The sequence below is a fragment of the Anticarsia gemmatalis genome, chromosome 14, assembly GCF_050436995.1.
Source record: "Anticarsia gemmatalis isolate Benzon Research Colony breed Stoneville strain chromosome 14, ilAntGemm2 primary, whole genome shotgun sequence".
NCBI lineage: Eukaryota > Metazoa > Arthropoda > Insecta > Lepidoptera > Erebidae > Anticarsia > Anticarsia gemmatalis.
In genome coordinates this window covers 8,325,765-8,341,533 of record NC_134758.1, presented here as the reverse complement: position 1 = coordinate 8,341,533, position 15,769 = coordinate 8,325,765, and the positions used below count along the sequence as shown (strand labels likewise).

General features: G+C 33.8%; 2 protein-coding genes and 2 non-coding genes across 10 annotated transcripts in view; 1 reads left to right on the top strand and 3 right to left on the bottom strand.

Annotated features, from left to right (window-relative positions):
- The window catches only part of nuf (rab11 family-interacting protein nuf), a 72,682-nt gene extending 67,368 nt beyond the window's left edge, over positions 1 to 5,314 (bottom strand). For both annotated transcript variants that reach the window (XM_076122375.1, XM_076122376.1), the window contains exon 1: positions 4,975 to 5,314. The gene's annotated coding sequence lies outside the window, so the exon portion shown is untranslated. The remainder of the gene's footprint in view (positions 1 to 4,974) is intronic.
- A 715-nt stretch (positions 5,315 to 6,029) lies between these two features.
- On the top strand, positions 6,030 to 15,767 carry LOC142978107 (mpv17-like protein). 6 transcript variants are annotated; one of them, XM_076122391.1, is made up of 5 exons: positions 6,030 to 6,416; positions 12,714 to 12,859; positions 14,028 to 14,113; positions 14,377 to 14,489; positions 15,039 to 15,767. In XM_076122391.1, the coding sequence occupies exons 2-5, from the start codon at positions 12,728 to 12,730 to the stop codon at positions 15,266 to 15,268; spliced, it is 561 nt and encodes a 186-aa protein (XP_075978506.1). In that variant the 5' UTR covers positions 6,030 to 6,416; positions 12,714 to 12,727; the 3' UTR covers positions 15,269 to 15,767. The 6 variants fall into 6 exon arrangements, with proteins under 6 accessions (XP_075978506.1, XP_075978507.1, XP_075978505.1 ...); XM_076122392.1 differs by having other exon boundaries at positions 6,030 to 6,422; XM_076122390.1 differs by lacking the exon at positions 6,030 to 6,416 and adding an exon at positions 10,245 to 10,516.
- On the bottom strand, positions 9,181 to 9,262 carry TRNAL-AAG (transfer RNA leucine (anticodon AAG)). The gene has a single exon. It is a non-coding gene; the product is annotated as a tRNA-Leu (tRNA).
- On the bottom strand, positions 13,576 to 13,657 carry TRNAL-AAG (transfer RNA leucine (anticodon AAG)). Its single transcript has one exon. It is a non-coding gene; the product is annotated as a tRNA-Leu (tRNA).
- Positions 15,768 to 15,769: the final 2 nt, after the last annotated feature.

The following is a 15,769-nucleotide window of genomic DNA, read 5'->3' as shown; positions in this document are numbered from 1 at the left end:
TCACACGCGACACAGGATTTTGTTTGTTTTTGTTGAATAATAACGTATTAGTTAAATTTAATGCAACCTTGTGTAAATCACCAAAATAAGTAAAAATAATATTTTGATGTAGTCGCATACTGTCTAACTATAATCATGTAGGTACCTCAATTAAGCCAATACTCTTCCTTTGAGAGAACCCTACAATTTTCTCTTTATGAAAATTTGTGATAGAAAAGCGTATTTTTTCGCATAAAATCATTTTCACTTAAAGGAAACCGCAGACTGAAGTTGGTAATCTACATCTGATATAGAAAGTGGGTCATGGAAAATCTCAACGAGCTAAAAGAAATGTCATAAAATAATGTAAGTATTTGTTGGACATATAACTGAAGGTTTTTAGGTACTTAGTACTTAGCTATAAATATTGCACTTTGTTCATAATGACAATATAATTTAATAGGGTCTGGTCATAACGCAGTTGATACCTAGTCCTAAGTGTATTTTATTCTAATTCAAAAATTATATATTTTTTCTAACAATAATATCAAATAGAAACATGTACTTACAGTCTTACATACATTTAATTGGTGTTAATATATACATAAATATCTTTTGTGTAAAGCGAAAATAAACAACTTTGATTACATATAACGTTAATTAATTACACCTAGTTACAGCATTAATTAATTAGTCATCATTAACTATCAAACAAATATTACTAACATTCAAAATCGTATTCGCACGCAACTAGCAAGCAACATGAATGAAATATAGACAAAACAAAAACCTTTCACATGGCTAACGTAAAATCTCGTAAACTTCCACGGAAGTGATTACACAATCAGTCATTATAGTTAGTTTGTCATCAGCATGCGTATGGAAATCATTGGAATTGCCAATAAAATGTGTTCTACTTTCTAGTCTTAGCTTATTGAAAGTGACGAGCAAGTAAAACATTGTATTTAATTACAAACGCTTTCGCTGTCGTACTTGAAACTTTGTTTTTCTTGTTATTCTATGTTTCTTTTTACATTTTCATTAACTTAAGAATTTTAGAAAATCATCTATTCTGATTTCGATGGGTAAGTCATCCGACATCACACGAACGTATGTTTGAAGGTTGGAAAACTATCTGAAAACAATAATTGAGTTTGAGATTGACTTACTAGTTTCCAATTGCCCTATTGGGAAAATTGCTAACTTCTCTCGCAACTTTGAATAATTTTATCGTCTACAAACGAACTCGGCCGATCCACACAAGCCTAGTGCAATAGGCGATTGATTAACCGAGTCACTGAGAGAAGTCATGTCCGACACTGGGTTAATGTCTTAATAATGATGATGAGCGTATAGAATTAGATTCAAACATAAATAGGGAGTAATGGGATAAGTAGCAAAGTATGAAATACATTTTCCAAGTAATGTTGTAAACTTAAAAACGTATTGCAACGTTGCGTGAATCGTTATTGATAACGGATATTCGTTGCGTGCGATACGATTTCCTAATTGGTTATGCTTGCGAGTTTGTCGCAGCAGGAAGAAATTAACATGACGTGTTGGAATATCTAAGTATTTGGTTATGTTAGAAAGTTGATGTAGTTTCTGCGAATAAACATGTTTCGGTTGAAATTATTTGATATGCATATCACGGAGTATTACGCGTAAATTATGGTTACTGTTGCGCAGTTATGCAATATTATCGTTGAGCGTTTAATACTTTGATACTGTTTGATAACTAATATTTATTATACTTCTGATGAAGACTCTGGCGTTACAATTTTTACAAAATAATATTGTTAGACTCTACTATTCTCTAATTATATGATACAAAACAATAACTTCAGAGGCTTATTCAGGTTTGAGACATTTAAGTATTGTCTGTGAACCAAAACATTTTTAAACCGTGAATGTTCACACGCTTATCAACAATTTAATCAAAAATAACACCATATAATGAGATCAGTGGCTATCAAATGGTAATAAGAACGTCTGTTTTTAACATATCACCCTATGTTGAACGGGCAGCGTTCCGCGACGCTTCCTTCTGTGTCGTGTGAAGAAGAATGTTGGGGAGGACCGAGTGTTTTTGTGCGGCTTCCTTTGCGCCACACACGTGGGAAATCGACGGGTTAACCTTCCCTGACCTTTCCCCACTGTCGGCTATGTTACATCGCTAATAATAGCCAAGAGACAGTTTTATAACCCCTTTGTTACGTTATGTCTACAAATAAAAGTAATTGGAAATGTTTCTTATGTTGTGTTCTCATTCGTCCAAGAATTATGACGGATATTAAATATGTTTACTACTATTCTCTAACTAAACATTTCTATTTGAGTCGCCGAGAAAACAAGGACGTTTACTTCTCTAAGATTACTTTCAAAATAACACACAATACGTACGTTGTCACTTCTATCAGAATTCAAACCGGCCTAACGGTTACCCAACATAGAAGTAGTTTAAGGTTAACTATTTAGCAAAAGTAAGTAAAAGCCGCGCTTATCAAAAATATCTCGTACAAATCTTCAAAACTGGAACGCACTTTCACCGGGTGTGTTATGGCTGTGAGTGATTTAATTTCGCAACCGGGGGCGCCAAGCGGCGTCGAGACTTCGTTCAACTTTTCTGACAACTTGTGCCATCGATGCGACAAGGCCTTTCTGCTTGGATAGCGAAAAATATGCCTTTCAGTAATACAACTTGCTCTACTAAAAATCCAAGATTTGAAATTGCATATTCTGATTTTTTCTGCAAACTCATCGCGTTTCAATCACCAGAACGGAATAGTTTCACAATCTGACCCAGATGATTCGCACAGATATGAGTTTTAATAGCATTAGTCCAATTAACATGAAATCTTTACTTTGCAACTATTAAAACGGCACATGGCTGGTCACAGGGCTCTAAGTGCGTGCGCGTGCACTGGATCCAAGTTTACTAATATTACCAATAGTTTGTAAATACACCGTCACTCTATGCTGAGATGTGTTCGTGTTTTTCAACAATTAGGAATCGCCACCGAATAGTTTGATGAAAGTTACGAATTTACTTTTTTGAAATCCGTTGTTGGAAATGGAGACCGTCCCTGATAATCTCTTGTAAGTAGCATTTAAACTGGTAGATTAAATTTATTACTTTAGTTTTTCAGACTGTGAATCATAAAAACACGATGCCTATGAGAAGATTGTCTATCGATGGAATATCCCACACAATCGTCAGCGTCACAGTAAGAACAATGTAACATTGTGGTGTAAAGCCTCCGGGAATCGATTATCACCGTTACGTCCGGGACCAAGACAATACTCTCGGAATTCACAGCTTTTACGAACATCATTGTTTATCCAGTAATCTGTAGCGGCCTGTAGTACAGTGAGTAAGACTTTCGAATGAGATAAGCGAGCACAATACCTGCCTTCAAGTATACTACGCCAAGTAGCCAATTTTAAACTGCGGTAAAAAACAACTTTTAAAAAGAATGAATCGTGTTTTGATAAGTTGCGTAATCGTTTACTGCAACGAATGTATTGTGTTGTAAAATAATATGTTTCCTTTCATTGAAGTTTACTTTAATCGACTGATGATTAAATAAAAACATATTGTATCATTCATGCCTCCTAAAAACTAATTCAAAATCCCGACTCTACATTTTCAGGTTAGTTTCGCTCGATTGAGTAATTTAGACTCTAATTCGGCGAAGGATGGTAGTTTTATTTTTGCTGGTCCATATTCAGAAGGTCAAAAAGAATTAGACAGTAGATCGTTGGGTTATTTTTAATGAAAGGTAGGCGACCTCGTCTGGGAATTAATAGTATTTCTGAATGAAAATGGTGTGTATCAACAAAAACATATGTTAACTATAGAGTCTCTACCGGGACATGTTCTAAATCACAAGTTATGTAATGTAACATATAAATCAGTTACATTGAAGAACAAAGATGCGATCTAGGTTGTACTTGATCGATGAGTTATGTGCAACTTGCGTGATGCTTTGCATGATGTTAAAACAATATTACAATAACTATACAATACTATACATTGCTTAATCAGTATCAGATATGTAGGAAATTGATTATAAATTTACCGTTATTGTTTAGTGAAAGAAAGAATTATATAGAGCTGACGACATTATATGGTTAGGTTATATGACATTATATAAAACGAACTCTATATACGTGTGTCAATGTAACATACATTGGTTTGTATGCAGACTGTAAACCACGGAATTTAGTGTCCACAATATACCTACCTGGGGCTCGTGACATCACGATGACATGCCGCCGAGATGAGTCATCAGCGATGCATTGCCGGAATGCCGGCACAGCCGAGTACAATACAAAGGTAAAAAAGTTCGTCAAATAAAAAAACTACGCCGTAATCATTAAAATAGAATAAATTGTGTATTCATAAACCTTGACAAATTTAGATTCGTTTGTCGCGAATTTTATTGCTTCATTAGTTTAGTAAAAACTCTTTGTATTAGTTTATCTGCTAAACAAATGTAAATACGTCATTGGTTTACCTTCAAGCATGAGGTAAATAAAGTATAATAACAAGTCGCGTTATATTTAGAGTTTATTATAATGTTCGTGTTGACATGTTGGATTTAGTAGCGTGGGATAGCGAGGCAGGTAGAGAGTAAACATTGATAACGTTGCCCATTTTAACACATCACGCTCGAGTGGTTTCCATAAATAAAGCACCTGATGACAGGAACACAAAAGTAACAAGTGGCTGATCGTTTCTCAAAGTGGAACTTATCTTAAGTTAGTTTCACGCTGTATATTCAAAGTTGACTCTACATTATGAAGAATACTCAATGTTTGAAAAAGTAATGAATGTAACACGACTCATGGAATATTTATATTGCATGGTAAACATACAAATGAAAAATACATAAAGTTTCTAAAAGCCACTTTAACATGACGTGAAATTTGTTTTAACTCAGGTGCAAATCGTCATTATAGAGTCTATAAAGTATAGATTTTATAGCATACCTTGACCACGAATTGCCCGCCAAACGAATAAGATGCGGGAATAGCGTCGACAACGATGATAGAGCCTCCGACTCAAGGACCGAACTCACAACACAAGAAAAACTTGTTGTCACTGTTTCGAAACGCAACACTTGGACACGAACAGTTGAAAACAACGTCGAATAAAAACCACGGGTGCAGTTATTTAGACGAATTTCGTATTTATATGTAAATACTCTCACAATATTAGCACTATTATTGTTACAACAGGTTTTATTTACGATCGTCCGACATCACGCACTGAACCGACACACCTGTGAAATACGCTAGAGTTCCGCGGTGACTGAATACGTTGCGAGACAGAGACGGCGTGATGTCGTCAGAGAGAGATACACAGTGACGTGGAGGGAGGACGACCGCTAGGCTTCAAGAACGCACACTGCTCTACTTTCCAGACAAAATGTTTATGAATTATTGTGATTTCTTTCATGATTCTGCAAAAATGTTTTTGCTATATCGCATTAAATATGTGCTGTAAAAGAATATTCGCACCATTATATTACTGCCTACGTATCAATTAAGCACAATGTATTGTAATCTTAGCCTACAACGCTCTACGATTCGAAAATTCTTGTGTGTTAAATTAGTATTATTAATTATCTCTTTATAGATAAACACCGATTTTAATTTACTTACAATTTCGTGGAATAAGTTAGTAGAGTTAAAGAAAAGATTATATTTAGTGCTTCATTCGTAAACTCTTTTATTTATTCTTATTTTCCATAACATATTTTATAGAAACATGTAAAATATTTAACTCCTAATCCATATTATATTATAAATCCAAAAACATCAGTAAGAATATAAAATTAACTAAAATCAGTACTTCTGATGAGATACGGTATATATAATTTTGTCCACAGAATACGCACGTGGTCCCACTGTGCCGCCGTACCTCCTGTTACCTGGCACCGGCAACCACGGCGCCCCCCTCCCCGCCTCTCCGCTACACACGATTCAAATTTTTAACTCTACCTAGAGCCGTTGTCACTCCTCTATTCGAGAGAAGTTGCAAAACTTTTCTCAATAATTTCACAAACTTAGTCGAAATAAATAAGTAATTTACTGAATAAAAACTAATTTTGTAAGAAAAGATTTGATTTTATTATATTATTGTAGAGACGCGAACGGATTTCAGACGATGGAATGCAACAGGTTGTGTCAAACTTTGTTCATATTTTGACGTGTGCAGCGACTACAACTTAAATTATTATATTTATATTATACTGTTTTAAGTTAAAGCCGAGTTAAGTTCTTTAGAAAAAATAAGTTAAAACAGGCCATAAGTTATATTCAAGAGATTTACGTCAATCTATTTAAGTTATTAATGAAAAGAAAACAATTAAACGAGAAGAGCTATCGGTAGAGATCATTCAAAGGCGCGGGCGATCCTGTTTGTTAAGGTATCGGTATGTTGTTCAAGTACTTTTTTATTTATTTTCTCCTAAATTACTGAATCGAAGAAGGTACCTTCGCGAATAGCACTTTTTGCATGAATTAATGGGTATTAAAATATTATATTGGTATTTTTTATGATTACCTTGGCAAATAAATATCCCAATCCTTAAAATTGCATGAAAATAAACGAAAATTCAATTAGATTTTATTGGGAAAAAATAGCATTACAAAACGGATGATTGTGGATTACTTTTGTACGTAACTTGTCAGAATTAAATATCTATCATTAGTTTTTGTCAGTTAATCACCTGAACGTTACGTAACTCCTAAACTCTGTCTATTGGACTCACTTTCGTTAGCCATTTGTCATTTCTTTTATTCAATGCAGACAATATTGATGGCGTTCTGTTGTGAGTGTTACATTTGAATCTCTACATCTCTTTGTGTGAATATTGTGGGCGTAGTGTACGGTTTTGCATCGATGACAACTCTATTATAATACTGTCTCATATTGTACATTGTGAAGTTGTTTGGAAAAAATATGGTTTTGGTAAATAGAAGAATATATTTCTGATTGATTGTAGTTATAGTCAAACATTGACTACCTAGTTATAAAATATATTTAGTCAACAAGAAAATTTATTTTCTTCATAAAGAAATAAACAAAATTATAATATATAGGTACAGAATAAAATGCAGAATTAACCCAGCTGAAATGTAGATCATCACATACCCCCGGTTTCTGAGGTACATTTAACTGTAGTTTATCTATTCAATAGCGTAGAAACTCATATGAAAAAACGCTATTGAATAGATAAACTACCGCTAAATGTATTCAGAAACCGGGTATAATTAGATAATATGATACAAGACAATGCCTTGATACTCTCTCTATCAAACATAAAATAAATATAAGATACTATTAGTGAAGGTATTCAGTATTTCCTTAACATCTTTCAAAAGCCACTATCCATTAAGATATTTTTCTTTTTCTGGCTGTCATTCGGCCTTGACTCAAAAAGCGTGTAGGTGTTAGAACAAAGACGCCGCAGGAAACTGCTATATTTAGAAAAACGTCCCAAACTTGTGAATGGATTGAGGTGTATAATGGACATCCGAAAGATTGTAACTACTATTTGTATTAAGTTACTTGACTTATATAGTAACAAATATGTAACAGTTTTTTTATCTATATTTAATAAGGGCACTCTACTCTTCGAGCCTTATAATAACAAAAAAAAAACTATGCAGTTACAGTTACAATATTAGAGTTCCTGTACCTACTTTAAAACAGCAGACCACTTCAATACACTACCCATATTATGATAGTAATAAGTTGCGTCAATGTAAATATTAATGAATATATTTTAATTATACCCTTATCTCGTCATAATTCCAAAGAAGCATTATTGTATAATACAATGACGTACCTATAATAATTAATTATTAAACTAACGTACCTCTGACTATCTCTACCATTCAAGTGTTTATTTAATTGGGCCACACGCTTTCATTAAAAATTAGTATCTATGTCTTATTGGTTCCTGATTGTACAAACGCTCATAGCCGTATCAATTTAGTAATAGTCTAGCTTTAAAGTTATTAATGGGTAGGTACTATTAATAATCAAAGGGCTCTAATAGTATTGATACTATTAGACTTTGTGATATTACAACTAAAGCGAATTCGTGTTTGACGTCACTATTTGCTCTACATTAAAGAATCTAAGATATACAGTCTGTCTTTATCAAACGTCAATGAAGGTAATAATGACGATTTATTAACTATCTATTAATTGCTAAGGGTGCCGTAAAATTTTATTTGACTATGACTAGACGATGGCTATATTATTATTTGAAAACCAGTAGAAATTACATATCCCTGCCGTATCCAATAGATGGTCTTAAAAACAAGTCCAAAAGATGCACTAAATTCAAACGTATTTTTTCTTTTTTTCTTTCTCTCCAGTAAGAAAATATTATACGTCACCTAACCATTAATGATAACACTGCACAAATAAACACAAAAAACCAATGACAAGTACCGTAAAACGGGGTGAATAGAAACGATTTTTAACTTTGTCCTAAAAATTTGTAGCGAATAACTTGTTATTTTTATTGTCGGGTTATTTTATATCATGTCCGGCGCCATGAAGAAAGAGTAAAAACCATATTTGTCCAAAAATATGCATAATTTTACGATATTTCATTAAAAAAATGGTCAATTTCTATTCACCCAGCAATAGGGGTGAATCGAAACGACCAAAGGGGTGAATGGAAAAATTGTGTTTTAAAACGTTTTTTCAGTTAACAATATTGTATCTTTGTAGATAAATATACACCTAAAGAGATAAACACTTCAAACAACTCATTAGAAAAGAAATCCCACTTCAAATCCAAAGTTTTGAAAAAATTATATGGACCATTAAGGCATTCGAGGACGGTTGACTTTGAAGCAATTTTTTGGGTATAAATATCAATTTAAACATTTAAACAATTATGACACCGCATAGAAGTAATATCGACGTGTAATCATTTCAAATTTGAACAAAATTCTTAAACAAGGAGTACTCAAATATTGGGCTTGAAAACTTTTCTGATTTTTTTTCTATTCACCCCGTTTTCCGGTATATTTTTAATATCCTTATAATGGAGTCGCATGCCAAATACATGCATTCGTTATAAATACGCTTTATATAACTGTTTCAAAAATAAACACACTGTATTGTAATCAATTATGAAAACGAACTGTGTCTGCAAAAAGACTATGTGGCAGCGGTGGGATTCGAACCCACGCCTCCGAAGAGACTGGTGCCTTAAACCAGCGCCTTAGACCGCTCGGCCACGCTACCGTTAAAGCTGATTGGTGAAAACTCACATGCGTACAATCATTTTCCTATAAATAGCTTTCAACACAAAAAAAAAGTTCTCCCGTAACGTATTTTAGTCATTAATTTAAGACTATACCTTATCAAATACATGATATTTCCTAACCAACCTCATTTACTATTTTTATAGAAACTATATATTTCATTTGTTGTTGCAGTCGAAACATTAGTTAAAGTTTTAAATTAAAACGTTTTACAGTTAGCGCGTTGTTATTTAACCGTAGTTAACGCCGTAAGTACGTAATATAAAGTAATGCAACAATATGTACTTACTAAATTGAATTGTATGCACGCGTCGCATTATCAAGGGTCGTAGTTTAAACGATTCAGATAGTTACTTACACATTGTTAAATGTAGAGTCATCATAGTTTTGCATGTCGTGTGTAACAATGACAAAATGAAAGGGAATGTAAACCATTCGATTTTACTTTAGTTTTCACAAACTGCAACTGTAATTTTTTTTTAGCCTTTATTGTCCCACTGCTGGGCAAAGGCCTCCCCCATTTTCTTCCAGTCCTCTCTATCTCCTGCTTTGCATGTCCAATTAATATTAAAGGCGTCAACTGTAAATTATTATTAGGAAAATGTAGAAGGAATTGTTGAAGAAAGAAATGAATTCTTAGGTTGGATAGCCACAAAGTCTTTGCTGTAATGAGCATCAACATCTTGAAGAAGTACCTACTACTCAATAATATCGATAAGCAATTCTTAAGATTTGTGTAACTTTAATACTTATTGCTTTGGAGAGCAACAAGCATCGGAGGGCACTTGAATCTCAATAGCCTATCTGACAAGCACATGGAAATAAGAAAAACAACTCAAAAATCTGATTACAACAAACAGTGTGACGATCTGTTAAAGATAATAAAATGACATACACATAAAACTTTGCATTAATAGTTCTATTGATATGAAGCGAATGTACCGTTTTTCTGATAAGGTGTTTCAGTAGTCGATCTGTATTGAACAGCCATCAATATTTGTGGTTACTCTCGCCTGTGTCGTTAAGCAGGAACGAATTTACAACGATTCGACGTGACGCCTTTTATTTAATTATTCCATTGAAGTCAATTGACTACAATATAGGGGCCAGTTCAGTTTCAATAACAGCTGGTACCGGTCGCGTTATTGTTAATACTAAAAATAAGCGCGAACAACTTATTTTACATTCAGTTTTAAAGTGAAATGTTTATTAAGAAGTGAAGTGAAGGAATAAGGTATTTACGAAACATTTTAAAGTAAGTCTCTAGTTATAATCTTATCCCATTTTCCTATCCTATTCGACAATTCCAATATTTGAATAGTGAAAGCAATAACATCGCAATGTATGATTTTATAACCTTCCATTGAAATGCACTTGACATTTTAATTTCCGCCATAACTTCGGTCTGAGGAATTTTATCTTACCTTGTATTTTCATGCATATTATAGCTTGTACACGGTTTATAAGTACTTACATAATATTTAATGTTAGCGACAAGCGTTTCGGAAGACACGTGTATTGCTAACGTGTTAAGTAAACATAGAGTAGTTTTGTGTTGGCATATTGTTAGCTCATACATCTATAATAGGTGATCAGGGGACATTTATCCTTGCTTAAATTGCTTGCTTCCTTTTAACAAGCTCGGACTGCTCCAGAAGTGGTCAGGACATAAAGGCTCGGTTATTTTTAATCCCTGTATCTTTTCTTTAAAGTAGAAGTTTTTGATAAGCATATTTATTCGGAATTAAAGAGAACTTTCTTTGTTTATAAGATTTTATCACAAAGTTAAGAGATATGGTATCTCTTAATTTAAAGCTTAACTTGACCAGTCAATAGCTTGTTTATAATAAACGGGCTGTACATCAGGGGAAAAATGATGTCTCTACTTTATTCGTAGTTGAATTTTATTTTGATTTTCCTTCCTCCATTTATCTACATTTTGTTGTAAGTATTGAATCCAAGGTTTCTATAAATCTTATCTCAATGATTTTGCACTTGAGAATCTGTCAATGGACAATCTTTACCGCTGTCTGTTCCGCCAATAAATTGAGAACACTTTGCATAATGTTTGCCGTGATTTATTCTAATAAAATAAAACAGCCATCTGAACATACGAAATAATATTATATTTACTGAACGTCTTTGCAACTGTTTAACTTATATAGTTTTTACAAAATACGAATATTCCATTAACCTTTTTTTTTTCAACCGGTGGCTGTCCCACTGCTGGGCAAGGGTCTCCTCCCGAAAAAGGGAGGATTTAGGCCTTGAGTCTACCACGCTGGCCAAGTGCGGGTTGGGGATTTTGCATGCCCTCAAGAAATGATTGAAACAATTTTTAGGCATGCAAGATTTCATTTAACAAAATTACTAAATATTAGAGCGGTCAACATAAAGATCTCTGCGTCGGTCGTCAAGATTCGGTAAAAAAGTATCAGAAACTTGAGGTTTTATTCATCACTGATGTTTCTAGTCTCTACTCCGTCCGTCTGTAGGACCACAGACTTATGTATGTGTTTGACATTGACATTAAAGAGTAGCTTGAACGTAAACAATGCATGTGTTATTAAATTTTATTCATTGTAAATGCTATTATAACTTATTGGGTATATATTTTTTAAGCCTTCCTTTCATCTCCGTACAAAATTTAACTATGCCCAGTCTTAGGATCCTGTGTGCTCGCATACATAATCTAAAATCATTACCTACATCTACCTACAAAGTTTACATAATAATATGACTGATTATATTCTTGTGTCTGAAATATATATCTTATCCGTATTGTTGATATCTTTAGCTATATACCAGTCATTATCCATGGGTCACTAACAATTTTATTGTCTTGAGGTTAATTTTATATGTTTCTGATAAGAAGTATAAAATACACAGCATCTTGATAAATATTTACAGCTAGGCATTATGTACTTTTCTTGTAGTACCAACAGAGTAACAATGATAATTTATTGAGTTTTTTTTGTAAAAGGATGAGGTTGTCAAGTTTTAGAATGTTTGTCATTTCATAGCTTTTGATTGAGTTGGCCGATTTTGATGGTTTTTTCTTTGCTGGTGCCCACCATGAGATTCCATTTAAATTAAATTCGAATCTGAAGAGTAGATTTTGTTTTATGCTTTAAAAATGCGTATGTTTGTATTGATAGTAGGTACGTCACGAATGTTTCGTGATGCTTATGGATGACAAACTGCTGAAAAGTTTCGGCCATCGCCAGAAATAGGTTTGAAGTCGGTTCTCCTTTTTTAAATTAACTAATAAACAAATTACTCGTTTAATATTGGTGTTTACATTATGTTTAGATTTATAGAAAACACTTTTCCCAAATAAATGTTATTTTTTGTAAAAGCTAGGATTCTGATCATTCAAGTCATATGATGACAATAACAACGACTTCATCTATGACAGTGAATTGTTGCAGGGTTCACGGGCAAGATGGTGACCCTACTCAAGGAGATGTTCCGACGGTCCCTCAAGAAGCACCCCGTGTTGACAAATACGGCAGTTTACGCCTCGTTCTATACGGCTGCTGAATTATCACAACAGACTTTTAACAGGCATTATACAGTAAGTATATAGAAACGGGTCATTTTTCATTTTAAAGAGATCTCCCGCACTAAGAATTTCTCTTGTGTTGCGGGGACTTTTACAAACATAATATGTATAAACAACGGACACAAGGTACAACCAGACCCGAAGCAACTGGATTGCACAAGTAATTGTTCCGTGTGGGAATCGAACCCAGACGCGGTAGCCGCGTGGCGTCCTTAACCAAACACGATACCGTATACATTTTGCAAACGATAGGATATAGATAAAGTCTCTAACCGTAAGAGAGTATTGCACTCTAAATCAAGTAGACGTAGGTACTCTATGGCCATAACACTAATAGACTATTCTAATTAATTACACAATATTTACTGTTTCGATACCTAAATGATTATTTATCGTTTAAGTTCGTACTTCTTATTTACTTCCTCTAAAATCAGATATACTCTGTATCATCAAATGACCCTGTGTATTAGTGTGTATAGAGGCTTTATTAGACAAAACCATATTTTTTTATATGTATAGTTTTGTGATTCTTGAAAAATGATACACCATTTTTTTTTATTTGCAGTTAAATAGCGAAATCGTGAGATTTATTGGTACGATTCGTTTAGGTCCCTGGAATAAATTCTACATAGAAAAAAAAATTGCTTATTCTAAATATTTGTATACAATTTGTTGAAGCATTATATTTTATCGAGCAGTAAAAAGAGTACTACGGGACAAAAAGATTATGGCAGCGGTGGGATTCGAACCCACGCCTCCGAAGAGACTGGTGCCTTAAACCAGCGCCTTAGACCGCTCGGCCACGCTACCGTTGATGCGGTGTGTCGTAACATAAGGTCACACTCCCGAGTTATAAATAAATTAGGATTACGCAATCAGTACATAGGCAATATCAATTATTTATTACTTCTGGATGAGAGCGACATTAGTTGCTAAACAGATATTGATGTTAAAATCAAAATAAAAACTCGGGTCTCTTGATTCGCACTACATACATTAGTCTCTACATTCCTAGTTTGACCCCATGGCTGGCTTCTGAGACAAAATACACCTATTCATGTATTTATGTTAATTTATTATAGTTAATCCGGATGTCAATTCATAGAGCCGAATGCCACGGCCATATGACTTGTAGCAAAATACCTATTTTCTTAGTTACTTAGTGTTGTGTGTGTTTCAGCCTGAAAAACCTGAATATAATTATGCGGCAGCCGCCAGAATAGCAAGTGTGGGCAGCACAGTATACGCACCTGCACTTTACTTCTGGTAAGCCTCAGTTTAATGCCAAAATATAGTTAAAACAAACGTCTCTACCTACTTAGCAGCAACCCGTTTGATTTGTAGAACGCTTTCTGGTTAAGTAAATAAGTAATAATGCAAAATAGTGCATTTTAGTACCAAACTAAGTAAGATCACTGCTTAAGTTAATCATTTAATGAAAGAAAAGCTCTACCTAGAGTCAATGCAAAATCTTGTTCCATATCTACCTCTTCCATCTACTTTCTATAATAATCTTGTTTACATTACAGGTACAGATATCTAGACAAGAGGTTCTCAGGCACAGCAGTCAAGATGGTGATGACCAAAGTAGCCGCTGATCAGTTCATCATGACACCGATATTATTAGCTGCATTTTATACCGGTACGTATCTATTTACAGTGTTATAGATAGACAATTGATTTGAATAATTAATCACAGTTCATTGAACGCTTTCCTAACAATGAATGAATTTACATATTTTAATGTTTGTTAAAGTCTGTAGTAAGTAGAAAGGAATTGATGATAATAATATAATTAGATATTTGTTTTACCACCAGGATATTTACGATATGTCCGATAATACCCAGTAATATCTTACAGAAACGTTGATAATTAGATACGGTATGCAATATACGATATTTAGTGTGAAACTGGAAAGGCAACCGTATGGTTCCAATAAGTAGTAATGAACTAAGTACCTATCTTTGTTTTGACACCGTTTACCAAAAATGTTTCTCTTATAAGAGAAGAACTGTTGTATGTATTCTAAACCTAAAAAGGCAAACTGAAAGTTTCGTGTTCAATGGAACAGAAGGTAACGTTAGTTTTAGGAAATGTGACGTAACTAAAGAGTGCATACTCATATCGGTAATAGCGAAAGTAAAACATTACACCACATTTTGAAGTCAAACTAAAGTAATATTTTTACAGTGATGGCAGTAGTAGAACGCAAAGAGGATGTGTTCGAGGAACTTAGAGAGAAGTATTGGAAGACTTTCATAGCGAATCAATCGTTCTGGATCCCCGGACAAACGATCAACTTCTTCTTCATTCCATCTCATTTGAGAGTCGTGTATGTAGCCTCTGTATCATTCCTATGGATCAATGTACTGTGTTATATCAAAAGACAAAAACTTGAGAAGACAGAACTTAGTAAATAGGCAACGGTTTTAGAATAATTTCTAATGTGTAATCATGAAAATGTCTTATCGCGTATCATAGAAAGGTAACGCCTTAGGAATGCCCATCGCAGAGCGGGGTCTGAGAAACTTTATAGCGTACTTTAAACTTTAAGAAAGAAACCTATGCAGTACCTATCTACTTAGGTACGTTTAGCCAATAATGCCATCTCTCTTTTTTTCCCTTTGGCAAATTAGCAACGAAGATACCTAACCTACTTTTCTTAGGTAATTAGCTAATTAGACTTCATTCGAACCACGTTACGCCCTTACAGATACCGATTAAGTATATTTTAAGTTTCAGTAAATCGTGTGCCATGTTCTGATCATCTTATTATGCTTATATTCGTTTTATAAAATCCTATATTTATACGATAGTTGCCTTGTTGATGAAAAAGTGAATTATGTACAATATTATACATTTTGATAGCATTTTCTGTGTATTTTGTATAACTATATTTTAATAAAAAGTTTATTTTAATC

Bases quoted from the DNA above. Each gene is read 5' to 3' on its own strand.
- LOC142978107 (XM_076122387.1), top strand. From the start codon at position 11,837: ATGCATGTGTTATTAAATTTTATTCATTGTAAATGCTATTATAACTTA. The intron at 11,889-12,713 runs GTATATATTTTT...GAATTGTTGCAG, and splicing joins ATGCTATTATAACTTATTGG to GGTTCACGGGCAAGATGGTG. The intron at 14,114-14,376 runs GTAAGCCTCAGT...TTTACATTACAG, and splicing joins GCACCTGCACTTTACTTCTG to GTACAGATATCTAGACAAGA.